The sequence below is a fragment of the Mus pahari genome, chromosome 12 (assembly GCF_900095145.1).
Source record: "Mus pahari chromosome 12, PAHARI_EIJ_v1.1, whole genome shotgun sequence".
Classification (NCBI taxonomy): Eukaryota; Metazoa; Chordata; class Mammalia; order Rodentia; family Muridae; genus Mus; species Mus pahari.
In genome coordinates, this window is record NC_034601.1 from 9,648,419 (window position 1) to 9,664,071 (window position 15,653).

General features: G+C 44.3%; 2 protein-coding genes and 2 pseudogenes across 3 annotated transcripts in view; 2 read left to right on the forward strand and 2 right to left on the reverse strand.

Moving 5' to 3' along the window:
• Nucleotides 1-4,241, reverse strand: part of Parn (poly(A)-specific ribonuclease) — a 130,427-nt gene extending 126,186 nt beyond the window's left edge. The window contains exons 1-5 of one of the 2 annotated variants that reach the window (XM_021209166.1): nt 4,087-4,241; nt 3,601-3,678; nt 1,865-1,944; nt 487-554; nt 317-398 (exon numbers count right to left, since the gene is read on the reverse strand). In XM_021209166.1, coding sequence (XP_021064825.1) covers nt 317-398; nt 487-554; nt 1,865-1,944; nt 3,601-3,678; nt 4,087-4,105 — 327 coding nt within the window. In that variant the 5' untranslated portion in view covers nt 4,106-4,241. The remainder of the gene's footprint in view (nt 1-316; nt 399-486; nt 555-1,864; nt 1,945-3,600; nt 3,679-4,086) is intronic. The other variant, XM_029544747.1, reaches the window with a different exon arrangement.
• A 2,686-nt stretch (nt 4,242-6,927) lies between these two features.
• LOC110330121 lies at nt 6,928-7,694 on the reverse strand (annotated as a pseudogene).
• A 1,134-nt stretch (nt 7,695-8,828) lies between these two features.
• Nucleotides 8,829-15,653, forward strand: part of Bfar (bifunctional apoptosis regulator) — a 30,659-nt gene continuing 23,834 nt past the window's right edge. The window contains exon 1 of the mRNA XM_021209265.2: nt 8,829-8,996. The gene's annotated coding sequence lies outside the window, so the exon portion shown is untranslated. The remainder of the gene's footprint in view (nt 8,997-15,653) is intronic.
• On the forward strand, nt 12,647-15,461 carry LOC115065087 (annotated as a pseudogene).

Here is a 15,653-nt window from a genome sequence, read left to right on the forward strand (position 1 = left end):
AACTCACTTGGTAGACCAGGCTGGCCTTGAACTCAGAAATCCGCCTGCCTCTGCCTCCCGAGTGCTGGGATTAAAGGCCTGCGCCACCAGGCCCGGCTGGATGGTTTCTAATTCAACTCTAACTCTGCCTCCTTCCCAAGGCCGAATCACAGGCATGTGCCACTGTGTGGAATGGGAATGGAACCCAGGGACCATTCACGCTGGCTGAGCACTCTAGGAACTGGCCCACAGCTCCAAGAGATGATCTAAAAAAAAATTCTACATTTCCACTCCATCCCAACAACAACTCACGAAAGGAAAAGGATCCGCTACTAACCTGGCAAACAAATTTGACATCTGGTGAGGACCTACTGAAAGGCTTGGGGAAAACATAGAAGTTAAATGACTTCGTTACATGCCTGGGAAAAGAAAAGAAGAGAAAAAGACACTCAGGGATGACATCAGGAGACATCTTACGAATCCCCGCCACCCACTAACTTAACCTACTTGGAATCTGCATGGTCATACTTAAAAGCACAGAGGCCAAACTGAAACAGCAGAAAGTCCATGGAGTGCTGGAAAAGGGAAACAAAATGTCAGACACAGGAGAGCCAGGCTTCTCATGGGGACAGTGTTCTTCATCTGGTGGTTTTCTGAACCACTCAGCATAACTATAGCAGAATACTTCTGACAGAAAACACTGGGCAGGCTATACACCACAGTCTTATCCATGTGCGTGTACAGTTCTCAATTTCATTCCCAATGAAGAACCCAACTTTCATCACCAGAGCATAGCATCAAGCATATTTCCAAATTACTAAAACGACAGAAGGGACTCTAGTCAACTCCAGAGGGTAAACTGGCTCTGGCAGGCCTTGCCTGTCTCTATTCCCTCTGCCTCACTAAAAACCATTAGTTTATATTCTTAAAGCTAACCACCAAGGTCTATTCCCTTATGTGGCCACTTCATCCTTCTGTGACTGACTACCAAGGTCCAACTATCAGTTTTGAAGTCCAGCAACTGAAAGCCCCTTTGGCTCACCTAATTAACATGCCCAATTAAAATAAACCACCTCACCCTAACATGGGGTTTCCCCTTTTACCTTTAAAACCCCTCATTTACCTATGGACTATGTCTGTCTCCTCTCTATCCAGAGGCAGCCCTTAGTCCCGCCATGACAAATACCCCTGCCCCATCCCCCTGTCCCCTTCCCCTTCTCCCTTGCCCCCTCTCTCTTATGTTTATCTTATTCATCGCTCTCTGTTCCTCTGGGGCAAACACATCTCCTTTGTGTCGAGAACTTGTTCTGGGGGAGGGTGGTTCTGAGCCAATACTGATCCTTTCAACTACATCATACTTATTTCCTACATATTGAATTAATATTAAAAATTAATAGCCCTTCCCCAGAATGTCTTTCAGAGAACAATAAACAATAATTTTTGCTTTTTTTTTTTTTTTTTTTTTTTTTTTTATTTTTTTTTTTTTTAGTTATTATTAATATGTTACTTTCTGGTTGGATTTGAAAAGATGAACCTCACTTAAAAAACATCAAGTGTGCCGGGCGTGGTGGCGCACGCCCCTTTGATCCCAGCACTCGGGAGGCAGAGGCNAAAAAAAAAAAAAAAAAAGGGAAATGTGGTACATCTATACACAAAGGAATTTTGTTCAGTGATGAATAAAGTTGCGATCATGGCATGCAAGAAAAGTGAGCTGACTCTATCAAGTCAGGTTGAATATTCTCCTTTTTTCCTTTGTACTGTTTTGGATTCTAGCAAAAAAAAAAAAAAAAAATCAAGTGTAAATTTGATAATTCTGCCTTTCTATAATTCAATAGCAGGAGGATCCACATGAGAAAGAAAACGACTTTTGAGAATATCTACTTGCCTTTTTAAGCTTCTGATATCTCTCTTCTGGGGTGTCAAAACCACTTGTTAATGCTGTTACTGAGGGTCCATCGCTGATTCCTAGATCATAAAAAATAGATATTGGGCTTGTTAATAAATGCTAGTATAAAACTGTCAAGTGCTAGTGTGTCAGTCTCCAGTGCTTATTCATATTCCCATTAGTTAAAATTAATTCAAAGTATCTGTATCACACTTTTTAAAACTTAACATGAATGTGTGCTGTGGGTGTAGTTCACTGGTAGAAGTGCTTGCATGCCTTGAGGGCCTAGGCTGGATTCCTACATTCACAGAGAAATAATAACTACAGGATGGAGAGATGGCTCACTCAGCAAACCACTTGCTGTGTAAGCATGAGGACCTGAGCTGGAATCCCCAGAACCTATGCAAATAGCTCTGTGCGGCACTGCAGAGAGAAGTGGATGCCTGGAGAACTCTGGGTAACCAGCCAATCTAGCTGAAGCAGTGAATTCCAGGTTCAGCGAAACACTGTCTCAAAAAATAGAGCGTGGTTGAGGAAAAGCATTCAGGGTTGAACCCTAGCATCTATTCATGCACATGTGTATGCATATATTTAAACACCACACACACAAACACATATGTAGAGCATGTGTATCTACTGAGCTAACCAAGGAAGATTTGTACTAAAGCATTAAGTAATATCCTTATTTGTCATCTAAGTACAGCTCTGGCCAGTCTCAAAATACTATAGATTTCCACTTACATGATGTGTCTAGAGTAGTCACAATAAAAGACAAATGATGAGCCAGGCGTGGTGGTGCACGCCTTTAATCCCAGCACTGGGGAGGCAGAGGCAGGGGGATTTCTCAGTTCAAGGCCAGCCTGGTCTACAGAGTGAGTTCCAGGACAGCCAGGGCTATACAGAGAAACCCCATCTTGAAAAACCAAAAAAAGACAAATGATGACTGACAGAGGCTAAGTGGAGTAATAGAATAATTCCATGAATAGTATCTGCTTAAGATAAAAACAAGAACAAAAAACAACAACAAAAATCCAGAAGTGGAGGATACCAGCTCCACAGCAACATGAGTGTAGTTAATGCTACCAAATTCCAAAACCACTTAAGAACAAATGCAATAGGGCTGGGGAAATGTCTTGAAGGGTAAAGTGTTTGTCATGCAAACACGAGGACCTGAGTTTGGACCTTCACCATATAAAAACTAAGCATGTCAACACACAGTAACAGGATTCCACAGCTGTAATCCTGGCACCTGTAACCCCAGCATGGATCTTGTGGGAGAGACAGACAGATCTGGGAGCCTGCTGACCAGTCTAGTAAAATAGCCAGCTCTAGATTCAACAAGAGAAACGCGTTGAAAAGTTATTTTAAACATAAGCAAGAGGAAGCTACCTAAAAACAACCTCTGGCCTCCACTCATCATAGACGTGTGTGTGTGTGTGTGTGTGTGTGTGTGTGTGTGTGTGTGTGTAGTGTGTGCATCTCAAAATGATAAACTTGGTTAGGTGTATTTTGTCACAGGAAAAAGCCCTCAACCTAAAACCCTGCTTTTTAACCATATACAGCTAAATTAGTTTAAACAGCACCAGAACCATAATCTCTATCCAAAATTCTCACACCCTGACCAACCACAAAACCACATCTGTCCCAGGCTTTTGCCATGACCAGTGAGGGAGGAAGGAGGCAAGGAGCCTTAGCTATCCAAGGTGTTAAGCCCAGAGCTTTCAAGGGAGTGATACCTGAAAACTCCCCATCGATGGCGAAGAAGTCAGCCTCCTCTATGGCCTGGTACACTTTGTGAAGATTACTCTTAAAATCTGCAGAGAAACCAAGAAAAGGCTCAGAACAGGGGGCCTGCCTTCCTGCCCACCAACTAAAGGGAGATGGGAGAAAGGTCCGGAGGAGCTCCCGGGACATCGGAGAAGACAGACAAGTGTGCAAGGACCACAAGGGACCCCTCCTCCAGGGGTGACTAGATAGAGGAATCAAGCCTCGAAGTATGCTCGACTGAAAAGGGCTAGGCCTGAGCAGGTGAGCAGGGATGAATGGATGCCAAAGGTGCACGCTTTGCAGAGCGACAAGTCCCACCAGCAGCACCGGTTTTCAGAGGAAGTAATGCCCGGCGGGATTGACTAGTCCGGGCCCCCGCCAAGCTCGAGAGGTCTGGGCCTAGCACGCTGGGTGGGCTTGAGGACAGGGATGGGGGTTGTGCGACGGACACGCACTGCTCCGGATTATCTCCATCCTGCGGCGCAGACGGAACCTTGGCCCCGCCCAGGCCGACGCCGGTCCACGCGCAGAGTTCCGCAGCAAAAGCAGCGTGGGGATGTCGGAGGCCGCCACGAAACAGACCCTGGACACTTCCGGAAACAGCGCGCGCCGCTGCGCCTGCGTCAGAGCTGTGTCACGTTAGGGGCGGGGCCGGCGCCCTCCCGGCTGCCTAGAAAGGGAAAAGGGGTCTTGCTATCAAAGTCGCAAGGCCTGGCCCCTATGTTGGAGAAGTTTCCTGTCCTGAACCTGGTTGCTCGAGAGATGTACAGACTGGTCTCCCCTGGGTCTGTAATTCCGGGTCTGAGAAGGATGAGGCAGAGGAATTTGCAAACTCGAGGCCAGCTTAGGGAACATAATGAGAGTCTGTCTAAAAATTTTAAAATTAATTTTATATATACAAATATATAATATTTGCTTAATTTGTGGGGTAATGTTGGAGAAGTATACGTGCGCATATGTGTGGCGGTCGGTGATCACTAGTAGTAAGCAAAGAAGGGTCTCTCACTGACTGAACTTGTTTCAGCCGGAGTGGCTGGCCAGAGAGCTCCTAAAATGCCAGTCTCTGATGCCTAACACGGCGTTTACGAGATTGCCGGGTTGTGCCTAGCTTTTTTTCATGGGTTCTGGGGATTTGTACATGAGTCTGGGTGGTCCCACAGCAAGTGCTCTTACCCACGGAACCATCTCTATGCTCCATATTGACTGAGTTCCACTTCTATGCCACTTTGGTAGAAGGGAGACACTGTGATGACAAATCATGGTGATTGTTCCATTGCAGCGTAAAACTTGGATAGGAAGGAAAAAAAAAAAAAAAAAGCCAGGCAGACATCAGACTTGCTATTTGGAAACATGGTAGTTGCTATGGAGATAGAGAGCAAAATTCTGCAGCAGAGAGTGGTGGGGATGCAGGGTTTCTTAGGGAATCAGAAAAGACAAAGCCATTTTTGGGAGCCTACTTTGTGACCTAACACTCTACAAAAGTAGCAAGTACTCTTAACCTCTGAGCCATCTCTCCAGCCCTACATTCAGCTCATCTCAAAGAGTTTCAGGATTTTGTTGGTCAGCCCCTGCTGGCTTATGAGAGAGATAAAGTGTTCACGGGGGCTAGAGTTGGCTGTTAACAACTGTAATCTTTTCAATATTTATCCTCCGAAGAATAAATGAGACCCCGTGTGATGGCTATTCTTGGGTGTCAACTTGACTACATCTGTAATAAGCTACAATTCAGAAATGGAGGGCACACCTGCGAGAGATCTCCTGCTTGATTTGGAGTGAGTGGATTCACTTCTAGTCCAGACCTTTGAGGTAGGAACACATACATGTTTGATCCAGACCTTGAGGCAAGAAGACACACACCTTTCATTTAGATCTTGAGGTAGGAAGACACAACTCTAATTGGGCCAGCCTTGTGCTGGCAGCCTATGGAAGGACATGGAAGAAGGAAGCTCTTACTCTTTGCCGGCTTACCCTTGGCTTGGTAGCAAGTCCATTCCTTCACTGGCATTGAGGTCCTCCTTCCAAAAGACCAACTTAGACATCCAGCCTTGTGAGACTGAGCTACTACTAGAACTTTAGACTTTCTGGTCCCAGCTAGCCATTGTTAGATTAGATCCTCTCATAGCTGAATCTATAGTTTGCTTCTTTATTTTGACAGAGTGCATTAGTGAGGGTTATCTAGGGTCACAGAACTTAGGAAATTATTCTGGCTCTGCCTCTGTGTGTGTGTGTGTGTGTGTCTCTGTACTGCACATCTGGAGTGATGACACCGTCACCTGCCCTGTCACTCAAAAGTCTCCCCCAGGATGCTGACCCTCAGATACTTCTGTTAGAGACTAGACCTGCTCCTCAGATAAGATACATCACACAGGTGAGCAGCTTTGAGAAGATAGGCTTAGGGCCATAGTTAGGAATTTAGTGTGAGCCTTGTGTGATGAACCTCAGCATAATAAAACGTAAGTAACTTTCATTATTCTAAATACTATGCATATCTACCTTCTTGCTTAAGACAGAGGCAGGTTGCTCTACAGATTGAGTTCTAGGACAGCCAAGGGTACACAGAGAAACCCTGTCTTCAAACAAACAGGGGAAGTATGATGGGACACACCTGCAATCCAACCATCTGGGGAGTTCATTTGAATTCAAGACTAACCTATTCTACAAAGGCTGTCTTTTTTTTTTTTTTTTTTAATTGTATTAATTTAATGTATGAGTGCTCTGCTGCATATGTATCTGCTTGCCTGAAGAGGGCATCAGATCCCCCTATAGATGGTTGTGAGCCACCATTGTGGTTGCTAGGAATTGAACTCAAGACCTCTGGAAGAGCAGCCAGTGTTCTTAGCCATCTCACCAGCCCAAGGCTGTGTCTTTATAAGGAAAAAAAATTTTTTTAAATGGTAAATTCTGTTATGTATCTCCTATCACAATGAAGAAAAAAGGGTTCTACCTTTACTAAATTACTCTCTAGAAAGTAAATTCTGCCTGCACAGAACTCTTTACCAACTTGAAAGGAACACTCTTATTTATTCATTTAGAGATGACTGATCTCAAACTCACTCCATAGCTAGGGATAGTCTTGAACTTCTTCTTTTCTTCTTCTTTTTCAAGACAGAGCTTCTCTGTACAACAGAGCCCATGCAGTCTTAAGAGGACTCACTTTTGTAGGCCAGGCTGGCTTCGAACTCCCAGAGACCCTGCCTCTGCTTCCTGAATACTGAGGTTGAAGCCCTACCATGCCTGACAGCCTTCAACTTCTTTTTTTCTTTTAAAACGTTATCTGCATTTATTTTATGCTGAATTTATTCCCAGGCCACGAGTTTTTGTTTCTTCAGTTTCTTCTGGGATATCTTTTTCTTCTGTGCAACCTCCTCTTCTGGCTTTGGAACGATCTGTTCCTTCTCAGTGAGGATCATCTCAATGTGGCAGGGGGAGCTCATGGATGGTTTAATCTGGCCATGAGCTCTGTAGGTTCGTTGGCACATCTTAGGTGCCTTTTTCACCTGGATGTATTCAATGACTAGAGAATCTACATCTAAACCCTTAAGTTCAGCATTACTCTGCATTTTTAAGCATTTGCAGCAAAAATTCAGCACTCTTTTTTGGCCACCGTCCCTGTGTCCAGCCCCACTGATTGGCCTTGGCACACCTACCGACTCCACCATTATACCGCCAGAATGGCACACATTGCTTCTTTAAAGTGACATCCTGCCGGGCAGTGGTGGTGCACACCTTTAATCCTAGCACTTGGGAGGCAGAGACAGGCGGATTTCTGAGTTCGAGGCCAGCCTGGTCTACAGAGTGAGTTCCAGGACAGCCAGGGCTATAGCTACAGAGAAACCCTGTCTCAAAAAAACAAAAACAAAAACAAAAACAAAAACAAACCAATAAATAAATAAATAAAATAAAAATAAAGTGACATCCTTCAGATACTTGGTGGCTTTGCAGATATGCATACCCTTGATGGCCTGGGCAGTTTCCCAGGTGTTCTTAAAGTGAACTCGAAGGTTTGAACCTCTTGATTTGCATGATTTTCTGGGTTTTCTGGGTCAAGAGAGTTGCAAACCATCTTGGCAGGTGACCTCTGGCAGCTTCCAGGAAGAGACAGCCTTCAACTTCTAATCCTCTTGCCTAGTACTCCCTGCCTCATTCTGGGATTACAGGTGTGCCACCGAGCCCAGTTCGTTTATATGCTACTGGGATTAAACTCACCATACCTAGTTATGTTAGTCAAGCAGTGTACCAACTGGGCTTCATTCCCAGCCCCATCTCCAAAAACATAGAGATGTTAATGGATTTGAGAAGATCAAATCCATGATTGTCCAGTTAAAGCAAGCTGTATTTGGGGGGTACACCTAGGCCAACTGGCTATCTCGTCCTAAATCGGGTTTTGAGAGAGCAGCCCCTGCTGGCTTATAGGATAGTGTTTAAAGAGTTGGCTATTAACACGTTTTTATAAAGATAAAATGAAAGGGAGTAGGTACGTATACTGGGGTTGCAAACAGTTTACAACAGAAACTTTTTCTTTTCTTCTTTCTTTCTCTTTCTTTCTTTTTTAAAATTTATTTTGTATATATGAGTACATCATTGCTCCCTTCAGAGACACCAGAAGAGGGCATCAGATTCTATTACAGATGTATGTGAGCCACCATGTGGTTGCTAGGAACTCGGGACTTCTGAAAAAGCAGTTGGTGCTCTTAACCGCTGAGCCATCTCACCAGCCCCCTTCTTTGGTTTAAGTTTCACTATGTAACTTTGGCTGTTTTGGAATTCACTCTGTAGACTAGACTGGCTTCGAACTCACAAAGATCCGCCTGCCAAGCATGGTCTCACAATGTCATAGATTGAAAACACAGCACCATTGAGTTCTCAACAGATCCAGATCAAGGTGGGTAGCTGCGGAGTAAACGTGATAACGCCATTTTATCCCAAATCCCGACCCTATAAATAAAGCTTTAAGCACTGCTTCTGTGGCTTTCTTCATAAATGTGAAGTTAAGATCTATTACGGTGCATTCGGGCACTGTGGGAGACTGATGGCTGAATAAAGCTAGCTAAACACCGGATCGCAATTCAACTAGAACCTCCAGCCCCGGGGCAGTGACATCAGTGCTTGGCTCCGACGAAAAAGAGGAAGGGGCGGGTCGCGTTGGTGCGCATGCGCCCGCCGGTCCCTAGAGCAGCCGCTCTAGGCAGCGGGAGGTCGCACGGGGTTGAGAGCATAAAGAGGTCTCTCCTCTATGGTTGCGGGAGCTGCTTGTGGTCGGCCGGTAGGCTCGGGTTATTTCCGGAAGCGAAGCCTGCTTGTCCTCTACTTCCGCGGGGTCCTGGCGGGTGGCGGTGACCGAGTGGGTCCCAGGACTAGTGGCGAGGTGAGCTTCGGCACGGTGTGGGGTGGTAATGGGTCCGGCAGGGCGCTTGGCTTGAGAGTGCGGCGCGGGAGACGGAACTGAACCCGTTCCCGGAGCTGCGCTGACTGGCGGGGTGGGCCCAGGCTCTCGGGCCTCCTCACCCCGGCCACGACGCGTCCCGGCCGGGCTGCGGACCGTAACTTGGCAGTTCCCCTTCCCTTACGAGGCGAAGACCCACGCCACTGCGGGTCTCTAGTCCTCGCCCGCGTCGGGGTCTGGGCCAGAGCCACTGGCCCCTGGGGTGGTGACAGAGAAGGAGGTCTTGTTTCCACTCACTTGCGGGCTGTGGGCGCCCGCCACGTCGGCTAAATCCGAGGCACTTTACAGTCCCTAGGCAGAGGGTTTTATAATGGGAAATGCGGATAACGGAACAACAGACTCCAGAGTGACACCGGGACTGACCTAGAGCCTAGCTCTTCTCATTCCCATACTCACGACTCAAAAAATCGTGTGCTAAGGAGAGCGTGTGTGTGTGTTTTTTTTGAGACGGTGTGTCTAACTGGGGACCTTTAACTGGGCAAGGGCAAACCCCTAACTTTGGTTGAGAAGAGAAAGTGGGAGCCATTGGGTCCTCCCCATGGAAGCCCATTGGCCCGTCCTTGGAGTGGCCCCAACGTCACACCAGGAGAGGCCAATACGAAGGAGTTTTCCTTTCATCTTTAGGTACGGACTGATCCTGCCAATGAAGTTTTATTTACCTTTGTCAGTGCTCTTTTATAAACAGCCTGGATGTATCCCGACCCAGGTGCAGGGTAAATGCCTGGGAATATCGTCCATAAACCTGATGGGTAAATGCCTGGGAATATCGTCCATAAACCTGATGGGAAAACCGTACTCTGTCCAGGCCTGTTCTCTCTCTCTCTCTCTCTCTCTCTCTCTCTCTCTCTCTCTCTCTCTCTCTCTCACACACACACACACACACACACACACACACACATACACATATTCCCCCTTTCTCTCTGGCGTTATAAATGCTAACCACACTGTAGCCAGCATTCAGTAAAATGTGACAGTTAGTAGTGCTATTAATAACAGTCAGCAAACTTTTTACCTGGAAGAAGTTTGACATCTAATCCAACAACCCTTTCAGCGATGATATTAGTGTAGACTGGTAAATGGGAAATGATGAAGCTCAAGGAGAACAAAGGGTGACCAGATTGCGGGCCCAGGTTAGTCTCACTCTGAAGACTTAACTTTGGTTTGGGATTTTGGTTTTTGTTTGTTTATTTGGGGGGGAGGTGCATGTTGAGACAGGGTTTCTCTATGGAGTCCTGGCTGTCCAATAATTCACACTAGACCGGCTGAGAGTGCACAGAAATCCACATGCCTGTGGGAATTAAATGCCGCCATGCCTGGCTTGTTTTATTTGTTAAGAAAGGGTTTATGTAGTCCAGGCTGGCCAAGAATAATTCTTGGACTTCTGATTTCCCTGGCTTTCTGAATTGAGTAACAGGATATGGAGAAGGGAGAAAAATGAAACTCATGAACTGGGTTTAGAAATCTGGACTTATGCAAAAGAGAGATTTACCTGAGTGGCGTGTGCCACCATGCCCAGTTTATACACTGCTGATGATAGAACCAGTCAGCAAACACTCTACCAAAAAGTCCAGATTAGGTAACACACAGATAAACCTTACACAGTTAACTTGGGTTTGGAGTGGATTAATCATCAAAGACAGTTTGGATCTTGTTAGTGGATACTTTTGACTCAGAAATCTTAGCAGATGGGAGTGTAATGATCCATATAAGATAGTTATTGACAACCACGCTGGTTAAAAAATTAAGTCCTTTTAATTGATGACAAGACCATAAGTGGCCTTATGCCTCTGAAAATATCTCTTGCTGCCTCGGTCCAGGGATAGAGTTTTTAAAGGCAAAAACCTCAAAGACCTTAATTTACATTAAAGTTAGATGAGGATCAGAGTAAACTTTCATTCCTGGCAGGGCATAATTTTAGATGTAACCTCAAATGGGTTGCCAAGGCAGACATTGGGTTGTGGAAAGGTGAAAGACAAAATACATTCAAAAAAGGATGGCATTACCTTAGTCATTTCAGGAGGAACATATGGAAAAAAAAAAAAAAAAAAAACACTCAAGGAGCAGAAATGTATAGGTGGTGTATGAACAGAGTCTGATCTTAGTAATAGAGGGGACTCTTCTGAGTTGTGACATATGGTTATTATCCCCACTGTACAGGCCATACAAAGAAAGGTAGATGACTTACCCTATCAAGCAGCTAATGGCTTGTTGAGCTAAGATTTAACTTGATCATTCTGCCTCAATTCTGTGCTACCAGTGAAAATGTTCACTTGACAGCCAGACATGATGGTGTCTCAGCATTTAACAAGCCAAAGCCTGGTGATGCAGACCTTTAGTTACTTGGTAGACCAAGGCAGGAAGATTGAAAGTTCAAAGCCTTAGTTATATGGATTGGGGCTGAAGGTACTACCTCTGCTGTAGAGTGTTTAGAGTGAACCAAGTCCTGGCTTCAGTCCCCAGCACTAGAAAAGTTAGTTTACTACTTTGTCATGCATATTCTTTACTGAATAAAACCACAACTGTAGGTTTTATTTTGTTTTATTTTCGTTTTCTGTAGTAGGGAGTGTTTTGTTGAGATGGTTTCATGCATCACTCACTGGCTGGTCAATGATGACCTTGAAATCTTAGTCCTTCACCACTCAGCTGCTGGGATTACAGGCTTGTGTTATTGGATCCAGTTTAGTGGGGAAGGTTTTGAGCAATTTGATGGGAATTTTGCTCTAGGGAGATGATTCAAACATTGAAAAAAAGAGATTCGCAAAAAGAGAATAGGAAGTGAGCATTATTTAAGTTTCACTTTAGTCATACCTAGTCTTGTCATAGTTAGGCATTTACATGCAGATTACATGTAGTTCTAAACTTCCAGGCTCATGATAATCTTGTGAAGAACTTGTTTCAGGTACATAGTCAGGTACATATCTATGAATTGCATATCTTCAAGTTCATTGGTGAATGAGGGGGAAAATTCAGTTCAATTGTGGGCTGGAGAATGTAGCTCAGTAGTATGGTGTTTATCTGTGTAGCCCTGGCTGTCCTGAAGCTTGCTGTGTAGACCAAGCTGGCCTTGAACTCACAGAGATCCTCCTGCCTCCATCTCCTGAATGCTGGAATTAAAAGGTATACAACACTACTCCCAGCTGAACCTCATTGATACAACCAGCACAGTATTGCTCTGAAGGATTGTGGGTGGGAAACAGGCCTCTTTCTGATAGAGATCTTAGTTATATCGAGGGGACAAGGCCAACCTGGGAGGGTTAGGTTTACAGAATGACTTGTCTTAAGAATTGGTATGAACAGGTATTGATCCTCTTGGCCCCTTTTTTAAAGTTTTATAAATCTATATAAGAGGTGTGCACTAACCTTCCAGGGTTTGTAAGGTGCCCATCAATTGTTCCTACAGAAAATAATACAAGATGGTTTATACTTAACTTTTACTCACCCAGCACATGCCAACGAAACCTCTAACTGCTCCTGTGGCAGCCTGCGTGCCAGCATCCTGGAACCTGGAGCCATCAATTTACACTGAAGTTCACGTCTCCTAGAGTCCAGCCTATCTAGTGTGCAAGTGAATTTTGAGGCTAGTATCTCAGTGGCCATCAAAGAACTTGTGGCAAGTCCAACCTTCCGTGCTTCATATCCCAGTCATCCTTGGTCACCGTTCAGTGTCAGTGGACAGAAGAGACAAGATGTGGCCTAACAGATCATATGATAAAGTACCTCAGAATGTCTCCAGTGATGAATCTACCCTGAGGAAAATAAGAGGTGATCTTTCTGCAAGCCGACAGCATGAGTGCGGGGATGAGAAAGATAACTTTAGAAGAAAATGTTCCTCTTCTTCCCATTATCCAGAACAACAGTCTCCCCATAAAGGGGCTTCTTGTTTTTCCAGAAAATCAGGTGTAGATCAGAAGAACTCCCCACATAGCAGATCTGGATCCAGTGGAAGCCACTCTCCAAAACAAAGCAAACTGCATTCTTCCCATGGGTCAGAGCTTAGGAAGTCCGAGCATGTTCATTCCTCCTACAAACGGAACTCCCCACATAGCAGATCTGGACCCAGTGGAAGCCACTCTCCAAAACAAAGCAAACTGCATTCTTCCCATGGGTCAGAGCTTAGGAAGTCTGAGCATGTTCATTCCTCCTACAAACGGAACTCCCCACATAGCAGATCTGGACCCAGTGGAAGCCACTCTCCAAAACAAAGCAAATTGCATTCTTCCCATGGGTCAGAGCTTAGGAAGTCCGAGCATGTTCATTCCTCCTACAAACGGAACTCCCCACATAGCAGATCTGGACCCAGTGGAAGCCACTCTCCAAAACAAAGCAAACTGCATTCTTCCCATGGGTCAGAGCTTAGGAAGTCTGAGCATGTTCATTCCTCCTACAAACGGTGCAGTGAAGAACAGCCAGAAGGAGGTAAAAAGAGGCCTGGCCAGTCTTTGAAAACATCAAGAGACACACACCCAAAACGTTCTCCAGCAGTTCCTTCATCAGAAATTTTAAACAAACTCAAAAGGTTTGATGAAAAGGAAAGTCCTAAAGGTGCAAGCAAGCAAGCTGTAGAAAAGCCAAAAATGGCAGATGAACGTGACTTACCTAAAATTTCTGAGTTTGAAGTTGGATTCTCAGAACTTACAGATCAGTCACAAGAACCCGAGTCAAACAAAAAAGATCACACAGAATTCATTGATGACCAAGTAACCAATCGCCATAAAGCAATAGTGTCAAAAACCAAGGAAATTGAACAAGCCTACTACCAAGATTGTGAGACCTTCGGAATGGTAGTGAAAATGCTGGTTGAAAAAGACTCTTCATTAGAAAGGTCCATTCAGTTTGCGCTTAGGCAGAATTTACATGAACTAAGTGAGCGCTGTGTGGAAGAGCTCAGGCAGTTCATTGAAGATTATGATGCTGCTGCTTCCTAAGAACTGGTGCTCTAGCAGAAAGTGTATCTTGATTATCATTCCAGAATTGTATAAATACTTCATATATGAATTTTTTTGTGTGATGAAATAACTTCAGTGTTTAGTAAATATCTGAAATGGTTAGCTTAAAATCATCTTCAGAAATGTTTCTACTTACAGAACCTCATGATTCATACACTCACCAGTTTTGTATCTTAGCCTGCTGGGGAGGCTTCCTTACTCATGTTCTGTAGCCTTCTAAGTAGATGAATGTATGACTCAGTGAACTTTACAGTTAGATTGAATATATGGCTCGGTGTACTTTAAAGTTAGATTGAACTTCATAGTAAGTGGTAGTGTCTAAAAATGTTAGGATTTGAGTTGTGATTTTTATTGACTTTTGACTTGTTTTCTTAGGCTTTGTTGCTTTTATTAAAATTATCCTACATTAAAGTATGTTTTCTTAATAAACTGGTTCTTTGGTGCCTTAAGAGAATAAAACATGGAGATGAGCTGAATCTTCAAAGGACACATGAGTTTGTAATATGAGTTGAAATTGATGTATCTGTGAGGTACTGGGGATTACGCTCAGAATTTTGTTATTCTAGGCATCTGATCCACCACTGAGCTATAATCCCAGCATCAAATTGAATATTTTAAACCAACTATTATTATTAGAGCATGTGTTAGTTGGAACCCCTGTAAGCTTTTTGGTTTGGGGGTATTGTGGTTTGGGGAGGGTTTTGTTTTGTTTTTCTTAATAGCTTTCTGAGTTGTTGAACGACTACTACATGTAATGCAGAATAGATCCTAGAATGTCTGCCACAGGGATAACAGATGACAGGCTCAGCCTGATGCCCTTCTCAGCCTGTCCTCGTCTTTCTTGCCCAACACAGCTTAAGGCAATCTGTTCAGACAACAAGTCAGGGTCTAGTGGAGCATGTTAACCTTTATCCTAGTGACCTCTGGCCTTTTCCAGAAAGAGTCTTTTTTGGAATTGGAAAAATACAGAATTTTAGACAGGTTGGGAATGCTTTCTGTCTTATTTATGGAAGAGCCAGGTTTACTGGCTACAGGAATTCCACTAACATTCTGTTCTATTCACTTGACAGTTGGTTCTTACTGCCATTCCTGACCTTTGCCTCAGTTCGTCTGGGCACATTAATTTTTATATGGTAGTTATGAGAGATGGGTGGATACTTTTTGTATTCTGCCAGCGTTTATAGTGCTATCCCAGACTAGGCCTGGCCTCCCGATTTGATTGTGAATGTTCTCTGTAAGAGCTAATAGTTGGAGTTCACGTCCCAGATAGTGTTGTCAAATCCAGGCTTGTTTTTCTCATCTGTACCATTGCAGCACCTTGGCGTATACTAGGTGATAAAGGAGTGAGTCATACTTACTAAGTACTTTGTTAGGATAGTATCTTTATGATGACATTCTTTAAATTTCTATTTTATGTGTATTAAGATTTTTATTTTAGGGCTGAAGAGATGGCTAAGCGATTAAGAGCACTGACTGCTCTTCCAAAGGTCCTGAGTTCAATTTCCAGCAACCACATGGTGACTCACAACTGTCACAAACCGTGCCCGGCTTGTTTATCTTTTAAAATATGAGGTCCAAGGCAGGGCGTGGTGGCGCACACCTTTAATCCCAGCACTGGGGAGGCAGAGGCTGG